Raw genomic sequence first — 16548 nt, forward strand, 5'->3', positions numbered from 1 at the left:
GACCAATCAAAAAGGACACAGATATTCGACTGAAGCAATATTGAGCTCGAATACGAACTCGGGAAAAGATGTGCGAGCGAGGCTTGGTTAGGATTGCTTGAGAATATGACGCTAGGCTTTTAAACCAATCACTAAGCGTAGCGAGGCAAAGTCAAAGCAAATTAAGGAGAATTACCTTGGGAATTTAGGGTACAAACCTCTGTGTTAGTAAATTAAAGTATTATTTCTGAATGCATGATATAGTTATAACCTGTCGGTGTAAATATTGTTTTATTGTTTAAATGTGCAAGATGTCTGGATGGAACGTAATGATGTTATCTCGAAAGGTGTTTCTGTTGGGAAATCAAAACATACCACTTAACCATGGTTCGTTTTAAACATTAACTTGCCGTCAGTGTTAAACGTATAAGAAATACGGCGAGGAATAACTTCTCTTTATATAAATTTTTTCAGTCTGTTAATAACGACTGAAGAGCCTACTTGTAGAGATTTAGATGGAAATGAGGGTGGATAAACACAGAATTGAATTGATTAAATTAGAAGTACAATCTCTAAACTCGATAGTTTAGACATTTGTTCCATCCAGACATGAATGAAATAAATCTGTAAATATATGTTTGTTTTAGAAAAACTCATGTACACGTTTCAGAATGTCAAACTAAATAAAATTCCTTTAAATGTCATGGTTGTTAATATTTTCGAATAGCTTTTATACCGTGAAAAGATGAAGGTAAACGGCCGACCTCAATCTTTTGGTACTGCCCGGTTTTCTCTGACAATGACACTTAATTTCTTTCATTGAATTCTTTATTATCCTCCACCACTTCTTTTCTTTCTTTGCAATCACCTTTTTCACTTTTCACTTCTTCTTCACCATGTCCTTCCTCTTCATGGCAGTATGCCTCTAACTCTTAATCAATGAGCTTTACAAGTACACATATCCTTGCTTCTGGATGCCAATTTCCCTTGTTAATGAGGCTTGCTAATCAAGCTTTGTGCCAGTCTGCTCTCAATTTTTCTAGTTCATTCAACTGAAGCATTTGTTTTGTAATACACTTGTAAGTTTCGTCGGAATCACGTTTGATGATTTTACACCTTGTTTCTTCTTGGATTTTGTTTAGGCGCTCTATCTTTCTCTTTTCAGCTTTTCTTTTAGTTTCTTTTTGTCTTCCGTTCTTCATCCTGTCTTATTTGGTAAACCTTTGGAGGCTCGGTCAAGACGTTGCTTTATGCTCAACAACATCTCTAATTTGTCACTGATATCTCCTTTTTTTTGAGCAAGTTCCTCTTGCACTGCTTTAGTATACTGATATTGCTCACTGGGCCATGGCTTAAGTTTATTTCTGTTAAAAGGTGTCCTCAAATTAGATGGGATGTTATTTTCTTCTTTTTCCATTTGGGACATAATTTCTTCGAATTTTTTTTAACTCTTTTGGACACAATGCCTATATGATTAGGCCTTAGTTGTCTCGTGGACATTCTCATAAATTTAAAACAGGAGGCTTCAATTGTTTCAGAAAAAAGTACGCTCATGTCATGCCTGACCTTTTCAAGATATTTTTTGGTTTGAAATCTTCTTTTCCTTTTCTTGTGAAGTTACTTTGGAAAGTTATCCAGCAAATAGGGTTGTTCATGTTTGTACATGTCTGGGAGTATTTTGGTGAAATACTTGGCCCTTTCGTGCTTTAGGTCCTTATACGAGTACTTAAAATAGCCTTCGCTGTTACTCTCTGTTCCAGTTGACAATTTTGGTAATGAATTCTAAGGTAGTGCTTGGAAGAAATAAAATATAAAGAAATATAAATATAGATAATGAAAGAAATATATAATGAGAACAGGCCTTACATTTTCATTCAATTTTTGCCATGCAAATTATTCAGTCCAAAACCACTTTATCAATGAAATTGCAAGGAATTGTTTTTTTTAAAGGCATTTCTACAGAAAATAATGCTAAAAAACCTGCAAGACAGGATGCAAACTGAAAAAAAATACATGACGGGTGAAATGCAAGCAGAGACAACAGGAAACGCAAGCAGAAACAACAGAAATGCTTCGAGGACTATGATTGGAACACTCTTTGTCGCACTGGTAAAGTTGAGCAATTAAGCAGTCAGGAGCTTGACAAGTATCCGTCAGTCATTTCAACCTTCAATTAAAGGGCAAGAAAAATGATAAGGTACGACGGGTCACTGAACATGACTTGATTAGAATAGGTTAGGTACTTGATACCCGTCTCTCTTCAGCGGCACGAGCGCAGCGGCAGCGACAAGATGATACCAATGACAATGATATGGACAGCAGTTCTGATGCGGAAAGTGACAGCGAAGATGATATCGTTATTTCGCATCTTTGCAGCTCTGATTCATCGGAAAGCGAGAGTGATTCTAAAGCAAACCAACAGTGGCAGAGTATCTATTGTAACACAGGTCTCTGGCCAAGCCCGATCTGAGCGCAATATTGTGAGGTCGTTATCTCACTGTCGTGACTTTTTTTGTATTAGTTGACCCATGTAAGTGGACTGTTTGGAAGTGTTCACCGGTATGCTCCATATGGCGAAAAGAAATACATAGCCCCCCCCCCTCCCCACACCTATGATGCCTATTTATTTTAGTGACCCCCTCTTCATTTCTTAATTTTTTGATGATCCCCCCTCTTTTGTGCCATCTCCTTCCCCCAGGCATAAATATTGAATGGTCCCTTATTGTTCAGTATACAGACGAGCCTTCTCGAGGAGACAGACCTTTAGCAAGGACGACCGTGACAGATTGCAACGGCTACCGGAAACAAATGACTTCCGTCAATGTTCTGCGCATGTCGGAGTAGGAAGTAGCAAGGAATGACAGGCCTGCACGACTTCTAACAATGGAAACTTTTGAACCATGTGCGCAATCTTTGACCCCTTTATAATTTCGCTCTTACGAGTATGTCTTTAAGGGATTTCCCTCTTTTAAAAGATATGAGTGGTGGCTCTATGAAAATTTGCCGTAGAGAAGGCTGATTTTGTATCAAGTGCCATTTTTGCATTAAAACATGTTTGAGATTAGGCACTGACGGTTGATATTGTGTTACAAAAGGCAAGATATCTTTTCGGCTTTCGTATTTTTGTTGTAGCGCTGATACCCTTTCTGTGAATTTGATATCTGATAGGAGTGTCTCAATCAGATTTTTTGGATAACCTCTAGCAAGGAGACGTGATTTGAATTTAATAATGTTCTCTTCAAATATTGTTCTTGAAGAGTTAGTGCGTAAAAGTCTAAGAACTTCTCCCAAGCCAAGGGGTCAAAGATTACGCACATGGTTCAAAAGTTTCCATTGTTAGAAGTCGTGCAGGCCCGTCATTCCTTGCTACTTCTAACCGTCGTCCACTCCGCACCGACCAGAAATGAAATTACCATTCAGTGCGTGATTACCAAGGGTTAACTTTTTAACTCGCAAATTTTACGTGTGGTCGTCTGTTGTTGGTTTGCCTGTAGACCAAGAGTGACATAATAACATGTAGTGTACAGTCGAACCTCCGATTGCGACAACCTCTCATAAGCGACCGTCTCTCCTCAGCGACCAGTTTTCCAGAATACCAAAAGTCAGATCACTATATTTTGAACCTCTTGTAATCGACCACCTCTCGTAAACGACCGCGACCACTTTTGAGCTAAAAGCTTGAAATTTTCTGTTGTTTTAAACCTCCAGTGAACGTCCACTTGACAAATGATAGGGCAAAAATTGGACAATAAAACATATCGTAAGATGTTGTAACATCATCGCATTCCTAGGTAGTACAAGAGATGGAAATTTTCTCAACGGAAAGTATCGGTTTTTTTTCTCGAAATTGACTTTTCCCATGAATACGACATTTAAAACGCGGGTAATTCTCTGCAGTTACCATATGCTAATGACGCAAAATTTTGACCGACAAAATGGTCTGAGCTCTCGTAAGCGACCACCTCCCGTATGTGCTTACCGGTTTGACTGTAGTATTTTTATTTTTACGAAAAAAAACTTGTGTTTTTTTTGCTCGAAAAACAAAGTGAAACGCCTTCGAAAAAATAAAGTTTGTCATATTTACATTGCAAGCGTAACTTGACGCCTGATAATATTTTTTCGCGAGTATGGCAAAATTAGAAACGGACAATATGTTTGTCAAAGGGAAAAGAATAAATTTAAATCCAGTCGTTCGAATGGCGTTTAATTAATTAATTAAGTAAATTTTAACGTATAAGAATCGCACGCACGTAGGCCTGTAAAATATGATGTTCAACATCCTACCTTTTGTCAAAACGTTACCAAAACCGAGGAATATATTGAGCTAACAGTCGAAGTCGCAATGGCGTCCTGATATAGATATGTATTCAACATTCAGGCCAAGTTTATCACGAACCAACTTAAAAAAAAAAAAAAAAAAAAAATCATTAACAGGAAAACAACGAAATCGATGTTTAGTTCGCAATAAAGTACCAAAACAAAGATAGAGAACAGGGAAAATGCCCTCAAATTTCCAGGATTTTAACAGAACGATTGTTAAAACATGAGTTTCGAACGTTCCTTTCATTAGAATATAACTTTAACTCAGGCATGCAGGAAGAAACTTGTTCCTGTAAGGGTAGTTGACAAACCAGATAGAAATATTTTATTCACATAACAAGTGCGTAATAATTTAAACAGGAAGTCTTTATGGTAGGAGCAGGAGGAGTCAAACTGCTACGAGCAGAAATAGCTCTGAATGACAGAGACAAAACAAGCCATCTCTTATTACACAGTGTTGGCTTGTAATGGGCTGCTATTTGGACTTCACATCTCCAGCTGGTGTTAAGCGGCCTTCACACGGCAAATTAAAGCTGGCAAACTCGTAGTTGGCAAACTCAAGTTGGTGTGTGTGAACGGCACAAATACAGTACGCAAACACGTTGGCAAACTGTTGGCGACAAATAGAACTTGCCTCTACTCTCGTCAACTTTTTCACCAACTTTTTCGTGTTGGTAAACTCGTTTCTGACGTGTGAACGACTGGCAAACAAGTGTTGTTAACTGTCAACCAATCAAAACACGCGCTCTGTTCACTTGATTTATTTGCGTAACACTTCACAAAGTGGCGGACGCAATTCAAGATGAACATGAGGCCACTTTTAAATTTATCGAAGAGGTTCACAATTGTCTGGCTGTGTGAAACGATTCATCTGTAGTCTACAAAGATACTAAAAACACACAAAAGAAAATGGAGGAGCCAGCGGACAAACTGGGTTTCGTCCAAACCTTTCTGTCTCTTCTCTTCTCTTCTCCTGTTTCACTGTTCGACGTGAGTGCCACTGCACTAAGTCGGCCATGTTGCAAATTACCGCGTGTTGTGATTTGACGCGAGTTCGACGTGTGAAGGTACGAGTTTGCCAACTTAAGTTTGCCGTGTGAAGGCCGCTTTAGCTCAATATACTATCTTACCATTTCCCACGAGACATCAAATGTAAAAATACTGATGAAGCATGATGTAAATTCAATTTCGTGAATGGCATTTAACTAACTTGTAGCCATCTTATGTGCATGGAGGCCTGCAGAATATAATGTTCAACATTCTTCCTATTTATTAAAAAGTCATATTATCATTACTACTTTTTAAATTGAATTAATTATAAGGTTAGCTCGAAGTTGCAATAACGTCCTAACATAGATGACTTATTCAATATTCAGTTTGATTAATCACGAGCCACCTTGAACTAGAAAACAATATATTAGCGGAAAAACAGCGAGATTAATGTTTAAATTTTCAATAAAGTACAAAAATAAAGGTAGGGAACGAGGTGAGTGCCAAGGAAATTCATTGTTAAAAACATGAGTTTGGAACGTATATTTCTTTGGAATAAAACATTCACTCATAAACAAGCCGAAGAAAAATAAATTATTAAAATAAAGGAGCCCAAGAAGGAATTTCTTCCTGTAAGCTTAGTTGAAAAACCGGCAGATAGAAATATTTTGTTCACATAATAAGTGGGTAATTTAAACGGGAACTCTTAGTAAAAGTAGGAGGAGTCAAACTGACATGAGCAGAAATAGCTCTGAATGACAGAGATAAAACACGCCATCTCTTATTTCAGTGTTGACTTGTAATGAGCTGTTATTTCGACTTCACAACGCCAGACTTTCCATAAGACTTGAGAACTGAAGACGTTCGTTGCGGTTTAAAAATGAATGTTTCTGCCCTCCTCGTTTTTGTGTCATCGATTTCAATAATGCTTCGTCCAACGCAAGCGGAGGGTGAGTTCCAAAATGTCTTACATTTTCATTGATAGCCTTTAAATCGCGTTTTATACTCTCCTACTTAGTGTATCCTAACATCAGCTTGTCTGGGCTGGCATCCCAAACTCTGCCTCATAAGCGGGTTGAGTTTATTGTTGGTTCTTCTCTTCAACCTCTTCTTCTCGGTCATGTTTTCTTCCGGGTACTCCTATTTTGCTATCTTTATGAAGACCGACATTTTAAAATTCCAATTCGACCAAGAATTTGAGTTTGTCCGGATTTGTCTGAACACCGTCAATATTTTCAGTTAGAATTCGCAAAGATCACGCAAAATTGTCATGATAAAATTTTCTCAGGTAAAACTGACACGATATTTCATTAATCACTCACAAAAACGGAGAAAAATATGTTTTTTTGGTAACATTTTTATCTCCTGTCTGTCTCTTTGCGAAAGCAATTTCGAATTCGGTCCTTAATTGACGATACGCGAAAAGTTTAAAAGATAAGACTCATGCAAAAATATAAATGTAATTATTTAGTTCAATAGTTTTCTCGATAAAGATGGTAACGATGGTGATAATTAAGAGACTATGATCTAGATCACAGCCTTTTGTGATAAATTGGGAAACTAAACTTCTAAAAGTTGCAGCTCAGTCATTTTTGTCTTCTTTGTCTTTCGTGGAAGCTTTGTTTATTTAGCACTCTTTGGTATTTTAAAGCCGATAGTTGTAATGTCAAAATACTGTAAGATAAAGAAAACCATTTTCATGTAGATTTCAAGTTCTTGAAGCATCATCGCTAAGTTTTCCAGAAATAACGTTTGAATAAATCTAGCGGAATTTATTTGTAATTTATCTCACAATTTTGTTGCGCATCTACGACGCAATTTGCAAATTGCAAATTGAACGAGCAACACTCCCTGAATTGGACATGTCTCGCACGTTTTCGTTACAGCAATGCGAGGCATGTTTATAACCCAGTGTAACAGCGCCTTTTAACACGATTGCCGACGCATAACTCTTTACAACAGTTCGTACGAGAAATTGCTACTCGCTTTTATCTTATAGCATCAAACACGGTTCTTAAAAATAATTCTCTGTCAGCACATAAATAAAGACGAAGAGGAAGCTAGAATATCAACACCAGCTATTTTCTCACTAGATGGGAAAAGGGATCTGTGAAATGCGTGTCTAGTTTGTATTCTATCGCCAAAAAAAAAAAAAAAAAGGATGATGCTGCATTTTTTGTTAATAAAATCGGCAAGGTAATTAATCTGACACCCATTGCTTCGCATTTTGTGTAATCTTTGAGGACAGATCTTTCAAAAACCTTTGAAAGGCACGGAAATTTGGAGTTTAAACGGCAAATAATCGAAATGCGGGCTTTCTTGTTATAGTCATAACAAACATATCTTACTATACGTAATGCTGTTGTTAAGAAGTATATTATCTGAATTTAATCATAAACAAAAATAGGAACTTTATGCCCATGAGTTGTGTCACAGTTTTGTCGGTCAGTCTTTTGTTATAAAGGTAATTATCGTTTGATTTCTGTAGTCACAAAATAAAAACGACTTCTTTCGTGCTCGAAAGCACTCGACAATTAAAAAAGGAAGTTATTACCAGTAACAGGTGGATTTGAAATACCCACTTTCTTCACCGTGTAAAATTACCGTATGTCATCATTAAAACCCCTCAATTAAGTTAAATTATGCGGAAATCATCTTTGTTGTTTACGTATCTTGCGGTCTATAGGCGAGTATATGGTTTTCTCTTGAGCGAGCGAACTCAAGCGTTTCATTTGTTTTCTTTCGTTTTGTGTATTTGTTGAGCTTTTTTGTCTTCTTTTTGTCTAAGTGAGCGATATCTTGGATTCAGTGAGTTGAAGAAAGCAAACAAAAAGTTAAGGGGATGCGTAAATAAATTTAACCAGCTCTTTTCCAGCAAAAACATCAGCGTTACAGGTTATTAATACAACAGAGCATACTTAAAAACATAGTAAATGTTTTCCTTGCACGCTACGCTGGAAAAATTTGGAAAACGCAGCCGGTCATTTTGGATGGATTAAACCTTAGAAAGATAGCCGTGTTTTGAAATTCCTCCTGTTTGAAGAACGTTTCATGATGGGTTGGAGGAGGCGGTAGTCTTAACCATAGAAAGATAGCCGTGTTTTCAAATTTCTCCATTGTAGTGTGCACGCAGCCTGAGTTTTTCATCTCTTTTTCTCACAACATGAAGTAAATTTCAATGATTCCCCCACTAACCGCTCCCTAGATAGAGAGCGTTAGTGAGAGTAGGGAATACAAGAAAATCACGACGGCAACGACATTTGGAACGTCACTGAGCAAAAGGTTTAATGAGCAAAACAATAGCTGTGCGAGTGCGTTACAATTCTTGGTATATTTCCTTGCCGTCCTCTACAAAACAACGACGTGAAATGACCAATTTTTGCGTTGTCTGGAGAACATGAACCACAATGACTAATTTTTTTGAAAAGAAATGCACCGTTGATAGGGCTGGAATACAAAAAGGACAAAGGAGGCCTAGAGGGCATCAGATTTCAGATACGCGCTGTGGGTTTACATACATATTCACCCCTGTTGCTTTCTGCTAAACTATATAGACTATAATATGGGCGCTTGCCACAAAACCAAAAGTTCCGAAATTTTCGAAACAGACGCGAATGGAACGGAAATTTCCTTGGAAAGGTTTCACAAAGTCAGGACATTTTTGGCCGGAAATTTTTTGGTCGAATGGAGAGTGCCCATATCTATACCTCGTTAGCCGGGAAATAGTTAGCAGAAAAATCGGCCACTCAGAAGAGCTAAAATTTCCTTTGTTTTACCTTGAGAATTCGCAATTATTGACATAGCAAACTTCTACATCCATAATTAGGCGGTATAAAATAGTTAAGCATTATGTACTGTAACCTTATTTTGCGCATTTCAGAGGCAAAAATAAGAGTGAATGTGTGGCTGTCCACCGGGACAAAAAATGTGTCTGTTGTAGACTAGGAGTCCGCTGTGGAGACGTGGCTGTTAGTGGAGGTTTGACTGTGTAGTCTATATAGTTTTCAAAAAGTAAGTAGTAGGAGTGAATATGTACGTAAATTATCAACACGTATGCATTAAAGACTAGTGTCTCGTAGGCCTTCTTTTTCCATCCCAGCCATTTCCCCGGTGCGTTTCTATGCCAAAAGCACGAACAATATCCGTGTTTTTTAAAGTTGAATAGGAAGGATGTCGCGTTTTATTAACGGTAATACAGTCGAACCTTTCTAGATGGCCGTTCTGGAGAGGTATCAGTAGGGGTGAAATATGACTTCCATATTTTCTTGGTATTCAATCCTTTTATCTTTAAAAAAAAAATGATCAAACAAAATCAAAATATATCAATAAGACAGAGACCAAACAGATATAGAGACCAACGACGCGCAGTTTAAGAGGAATAAAAATAAGAATTATTACCTGCTTTCACAGGAAGCGGTACTTTCTTGATAATTGTCTCGGTCTCTCGGACGAGGATAACTCTGTCTCTCGGACCGATAACTTCGTGAATGTTTTCAAAAGTGTTACATCTCCTCGTGTATTCTCTCACCGTTACGTTTTGCACTATAATTTCGTAACAATGTCAGTGAGCTTTAACTTAACCTTAAGTTAACCTACGGCTTCAACCTCAAGTCAGTGGCATCAATATTGTCACCGTTTACAGACGATCCATTTTCCAAGTTGAGAGGCTTTGATTGAAGTAGAGTGTACCTGTCTACGTGAAACGGTTGTGCTGCCTACGCCAAACGTGATGGATGCAACTGTAATCGATTGTTTACTCAAGCTCCACGTTTAAAAATGTCTTTTTTTTTCTCTTGAAGTCAGGTTCGGCTGTGGGTCTTCCACAAAAATTAAAACAGCCGATATTGAACGAATAATGTGTGCTACAGTTGTCACCTTCAAAAAAAAAAAAAAACATAGGCGGAAGTCACATAGGTTTCGGACGATATGCGCGTGTCGGTGATCGAAAATATGTTGCATAACATTGCAATGCACCAAAAGTAAGATCTACTTTCATTTAACTGCAAATGTTTGAAAAGCTAATCATGTGGTCAATCTAAAAGGAAAAAAAATTACAAGCATCCGTATGCGTTATTGACGAAAAAAGGTTTCCAAATTCGCTTAGTTTTGCTCTTGATGAAAGTAGCTGGCCAAGTTCCATGTTAATTTCACGAATGACGAATTTACCAAAATGTACCACACGTTTATGTCTCTTGAGGGGTACTTTTTCAGTTTCGACTTCAAATTCTGTACACCAGTGGGCTTTTGATGGTATTGAAATTAGCTAAAATTAGCCGTTTCGCTCACGAGCTTCGCTGAAAGTAATTGTATCGGCCTAAAATATTATAACATTTGGAGCTTTTGCTAATCAAATGAATGCTTTAGAAACAGCAAAATATGCATTCTGAGCTAGCCAAAATATATTGATAGACATGTTCGCGTTGATCTGTACGAGCGAAAACAAAATGCACAATTTTCGGCCATTTTCGGCGGCGGCTGGCAGATATAATGGCGATTTTTGAACTTTCCTGGATTTCGGAAAAAACTAAAGCGCTTCAGGGCCTTTGAAGGGTATTTTCGAAAACAATTCATTATAGAGGTGATTTGGGCAAAATATGAAGAAATCCGAAATTTCGCGACTGGAAACAACGCTGGAAATACTTTGGAAAAGCAACAATTACCGGTCATTTTGGATTTGTGTTTGAGGAAAACTCTGACAGGGAAATCGCTTGATTATCGTGATGTCTGTTTGAAGAGCATTTCCGAAAAGGATTAGAGTAGACGGTAAGACTAACCGTAGAAACATAGTCCGTGTTTTCAAATTTCTCAATTTTATTATGGACGCAACGTTATTTTGTCACTTTTTTCTCACAAATTGAAGTTAAATTCAATGATTCCGTCACAAGCCGCTACTTAGATAAAGAGCGACACTGAGATTGTGTAACGGATCGAGGCAGCACCTCTGTTTGAGATATTCTTGTCTCCTTTTGTGTTTCTGTTTCATATAGGGCTAGAATTCGACGAATACGTTTCAAGTAAAGACTATTACCTGCTTCAAGATGATTATTTTATAGCCTTTTTTACATTTATTTCAAGATTACTTACAGGATTGCTTACAACCAACGCCGTATAATAAGAGATGGCGTGTTGTGTCGCTGCCATTCAGAGCTATTTCTGCTCATTGATACTCAGCTATAATAGACCGAGATGCTCGCTTGCATCTAACAGTTAATTTTTTTATATAAAGTACAAGAAACATATTATGCAAGACTCGATATTTTTCTTTCCATATGACAGTTTCAGAAGCTGGCATAAGTGTGACCATCACGGTGCTTCTGATGTCTCAGCTGTTTTATAAACTGGACGCTCAGCAGTGTATAATTCGAGGCGAATATTCCATCCACGGCATGATGTTAAAAGAACATACCTTTATCGAGGAGAAGACCGGAATCTGGCTTAATTGTTTAGACAAGTGTGATGATGACGTCAGATGTCAAAGCTTTAACTACGTCATCAGCCAAGGCATATGTGAGTTGAACAACCGCACCAAAGAAGCCAGACCTGAAGAGTTTGTTCCGGACAGCGATCGCTTCTATATTAAACGATTCAGGAAAAGAGGTATTGTTCTTCTTTGAACAGTTCATCTCTATCTTTTTTTGAGGATAGTAATTGTGTCGTATACAGGCGTGCCGAGAATCTCATTACATCCCGACGACTACGAACAAAGCCCGCAGCTTTTCGTCGAGAGAGCTTAACAATAGTGATGTTTAGTAATGACAGAAAAGCGCCGAGAAAAAAACAATGTTTTTGACTTTTCTATTTTTAGTTCCCCTTGGATCCGTTCCCGAGTTGCCAGCTGAGTCGTGCGCCGAGATCAGGGCGAGTGAAGGAGAAGATGCAGTCAGCGGTAATTACTGGTTCGATTCAATTAAACCTGGCGAAGTAGTCGTGGCTCGTTGTGACATGTCTAAACTAGGTAACTAGACGTTCGGGGTTTTACCTCGATTTATTATTTTCAAACCTCTTGTAATAAGCCTCATCTACGCGCTATAAAATGCCTCAACTTCCAGGCTGTTTCTATGATTAGAGACTCTGTATTCTGCAAAATAAGGCATATTTGCGATGCGTACAACCTTGGCGCTAAGTCACTTTTTTACGAACTTTTACATTTAAGTTATTTTACCTTTCTATTAATGTAATCTAACCAGCACTGTCAGTCTTAATAAAACCTTCCGGCAATAAACGTCCCCATAGCAAAAATAACGTTCAAGACATGGACATAGACTGTTTAATCTATGAGATGCTCTTCATAAAGAAGAAGCCTAGCTTTAAAACCCAATCGGGCTCCATCCGCGCAAAACTATTTGTTTAGAGTTAAAACAGCAATAGCATCTATGAATGTCATGAAGCCGAGAGCTACAAAGATGGGTTTCAGGTCTGCTATCTTCTCTCGACTAATAATTAACAGACAAACATGCGCTATCTTCCCCGTGCAACGGACAGCGTGTGCTCAGAACCAGAAGATTCCCTCCCAGCAAGAAATTGTTTGTGGAACAGATATATTTCAAGGAGCAGATCCGTTGCCATTCCCTGACTGGATTATGATAATGATGGATATCTGATAAAGATGTTTTGTTTTTATTTATAACAAGCAAAAAAACTCTCTGAAAGTTAGTTAGTTAGTGATCTCTTATGCCTATTTGCTCCGGGTCGGGCTCCGTCAAATGTAACAACATAAGCAATTGCATTTTAATCCTTTCAATCTTATCTTCTAAAACAGATATCGATGGCTGTGCAAGTCATCCCTGTAAGAACAACGGGACCTGCACAGACCGAGTGAACGGATTCAACTGCAGCTGCACACCAGGATTTAATGGCACACAATGTGAAACAGGTAACTATAGCCAAAATTCATTTTTCTTCATTTGTTAGGACTTTCTTTTAAATCTCTTTCTATTTCGCTTACAGCACTTTTGAAACCGCTTGAAAAGGACAGAAACATATTTTCGTTGTTCGGTTGTTTATTTTGCAAATATTGTTGATGTGGGTTCTATCATATATGACCGTTATATGATAATAGATTTTTGACCAAGGAAAGCACTTCTGTAAAAACCTGGTGAAAATTTCTGGTTGCGGAGATCAGTACCGAAATCTCTTACAGGGAGTTATCTTCAGAGACGCCAACAGCAATTAGACTTTAGGTCCAACGATATCGTCTTAATCCAAGAACGCAACCAAAGAATATTTTACAAGGCACGACTCTTTAAGCCCAAAACACAATTCTAAAGTATTACGTAAAGTTATTAAAAAGTCTTAACTTAACATTATCTAATACATTTTAGGGAGCTCGATTAGCTGTAACGGAATTTGTAGTTTGCAACATTAATAACTTTCAAAACAATATAGGTAGTTAACAGTTTCACAAAAAGACTATCGCAGGTAGTAATTACAGCTCAGCGCTTATTACAGTTATGATCTACAACAAAAATAGCAGGTGTTTGTTACGGTTAATGAACTGGAATAGTAAACTGTAACTTAGAAATGCAAAATGAACTAAAAAAAATATATCTAGAGCAAATATATAAAATATACTAAATAATCTGGTTTTCTCTCCTCACAGTTATTAGCCTTCTACCTCTTTCCTTTAACACAGATAACGATGACTGTACAAGCCATCCCTGTAAGAACAAAGCGACCTGCACAGACCGAGTGAACGGATTCAACTGCAGCTGTGCCCCAGGATTTAATGGCACACAATGTGAAACAGTTAACTGTATCCAAAATTCATTTTCCTTCGATTTTTAAACCGCTTGAAGAGAGGAGAAACAGATATTTTTGCTTATGCATTTTTGGTTAAAGAAAAGCACATTTTTTTCCCACAACTTTCTTTTCTCTCCTTAATTCTGTCCAATTGACCTATTCAAGTCTCTAAAGAGCGAAATTTGGGCCGTTAAACGATCTTATGCATTTTTTGTTATTTTGCAGACATTGTTGTTGTGGGTTCTATCGTATACCGTACAATCCCAAGTTAAAGCCCTGGGATCATATAACGTCATAAGGGGTTTTGTGCGGGCTTAAAGACGGGGGTGCTTATATCCGGAGCGAATATAAGTGGAATAAAAATAATGTTTCGGAACGACGATATAAAACGTAACTGAGCAACTAATTAAAGCTAACATACCAATACATTTAGAACTATTAGATTTATAATACATTTATTGTGCGTCACAACAAACGGAGAATATGTTTCAAAAACATTAATAAAACATTAGTGTGACTGCAACAACTGGAAACGAACAGAACGTTATCTGATTTATACATTAGATGGGCTCATATCCGGTTTTGGGGTGGGGGGGGGGGGGGGGGGCTAATATGTGGAATAATTAATATCTCTGTTAGCAAATAGGGTTTATATCCGGGAAGCTTTAACGTGGAATTCTACGGGTTTTAATCTCTCTCTAAGTTGTTTGCGCGCAGTGTTGTATCTTTTAACTTCAAGCATAGTTTTGTTATCGAGTTTTGTTGTTGGTTGTTGCAGGTTCTGTCGAATGTGACCGTTATTAACTTTCTGCCTTATCACCTTGAAACAGATATCGATGATTGTGCAAGTCATCCCTGTAAGAACAACGGGACCTGTACAGACCGAGTGAACGGATTCAACTGCAGCTGCGCACCAGGATTTAATGGAATGCAATGTGAAAAAGGTAATCGAAACAGATAACCTCACCAACCTTATCGTTCGTGTAAATAATAAAACAGCAAAGTTAACAAAGATTGGGAGCCAATCAAAAGGTGTATTTCCTAGAAATTGACAGCCACTGGAAAAAAAAAAAAAGAAAGTCATCTTTGACTATTATTGCCACGGGGAAACCAAAAGATAAACCTTTTTTACGAGTTGCTGTGAAACTTTCATCTTTTTTACTGTTCCAGCAGAAGTTTTAATTCCTTCTTTACAGCATATTTCCTTGTAAACGTTTGCCTGTGAGCGGACACACGACCCAAAGTTACACATGCTAAACACACTAGGGCGTGTAGTTCCATGGTCATAACCTCCAATCTGGTGAAGGGGGGACAGATGGGGAATTGACCGCATGGGTATGGCTTCGATTCAGGGCCGATTTTACACCTTTTGTGGGCAGGTGGAGGCGAAATGATGCGAAGAGTTAGTTACTTAGACGAGTCAACGAATTCAACTGCAGCTGTGCACTAGACTTTACTGGAACACTGTGAATGAGATAATCGCTGTAGATAACAGCAGGTAATACCACATGCAAGTAACAGGGATGAAACGCCTACAATCGATGGGCAGATGGCAGTACTGTGTGGTTGAGATCACTGAAAGTTTCCCGTTAGCCAGCCACACGATTACTCTAAGAAAATGTATCTGCTATAGGTGTTTCTATATGCCGTGTAATCACTATAGAAACGTAAAAACTTTGGAGTGGATTTAAGGCGCCAATTCTACTTATTTTCCTTCGTAACAAGGTTCTCTTGAGATTTTTCTGATACTTTTTTTCGCCTTTTTAATGTGTAAAGTAGTTTATTTCCACCAGAATTCCCTTTTATGCTCGTAATGGGATACTTAACCATCCACTGTGACATTGAAATAGTAACACTTAGATCCCTTTGTTTTTAGACATCGATGAGTGTGCTGCACAGGTCGACCCATGTGATGCTGTTGCCAACTCTGAGTGCAAGAATACGGCTGGATCATACAACTGCCAGTGCAAAAATGGATTTGTAAAGAACGGTCTTAATTGTGAAGGTGCAACACAGTTTTATCATTAGTAGGGATATCTTCTATTCTGTTTTAATTAGCTACAGTTAAAAACTTTATTTGTCGTTATGTAAGGACGGTTTGCCACATTTAAGAATCTTATTTAACAAGTAGGCATGTATCAGGAAAAAAAAAAAAAAAAAAACCCATATGAAGTTAGAATCCACTACATAGTTGATTAAAGTATCCCACATTGTATTCCTCCAGCGGTTTATCCAATGCCAGAGAGTAAACATACCTTAGTGGAGAAACACTGGCGCTATTGCGATGTTCTTGCACTTAGAACCGATAAATATCATCGCCTGAAGGACAAATTTATTCAGCTATGGCTTACATACAGGTTACCCAACAGCATTTGAACTGGAAATTTCAAATGTAAATATGTAGATTTTCTCGTATAAACAGACAAAAAGGTGGTAATTAATACCTATTGTAGAAGCTATATTTCGATGGCGAGATCTTTTTACAACCTTGTTCCCAGGAAAAATGGAAACGAAGACAAA

At 37.9% G+C, this 16548-nt stretch overlaps 2 protein-coding genes across 2 annotated transcripts; both read left to right on the top strand.

Annotated features, from left to right (window-relative positions):
• The first annotated feature begins 5686 nt into the window (after window positions 1-5686).
• Window positions 5687-12252, top strand: LOC149104804 (uncharacterized). The gene is made up of 3 exons (XM_089272263.1): window positions 5687-6239; window positions 11566-11886; window positions 12095-12252. Exons 1-3 carry the CDS (start codon window positions 6170-6172, stop codon window positions 12250-12252), a joined length of 549 nt encoding a protein of 182 aa, XP_089128389.1. The 5' UTR covers window positions 5687-6169.
• Window positions 12253-13927: 1675 nt separating this feature from the next.
• LOC149104805 (epidermal growth factor-like protein 8) lies at window positions 13928-16167 on the top strand. Its single transcript, XM_089272264.1, has 3 exons — window positions 13928-13948; window positions 14732-14972; window positions 15905-16167. The coding sequence occupies exons 1-3, from the start codon at window positions 13928-13930 to the stop codon at window positions 16054-16056; spliced, it is 414 nt and encodes a 137-aa protein (XP_089128390.1). The 3' UTR covers window positions 16057-16167.
• The last annotated feature ends 381 nt before the right edge of the window (window positions 16168-16548 follow it).

This window comes from Orbicella faveolata, unplaced genomic scaffold (assembly GCF_042242905.1).
Source record: "Orbicella faveolata isolate gen_17 unplaced genomic scaffold, um_ofav_v1 contig_34, whole genome shotgun sequence".
Lineage (NCBI taxonomy): Eukaryota > Metazoa > Cnidaria > Anthozoa > Scleractinia > Merulinidae > Orbicella > Orbicella faveolata.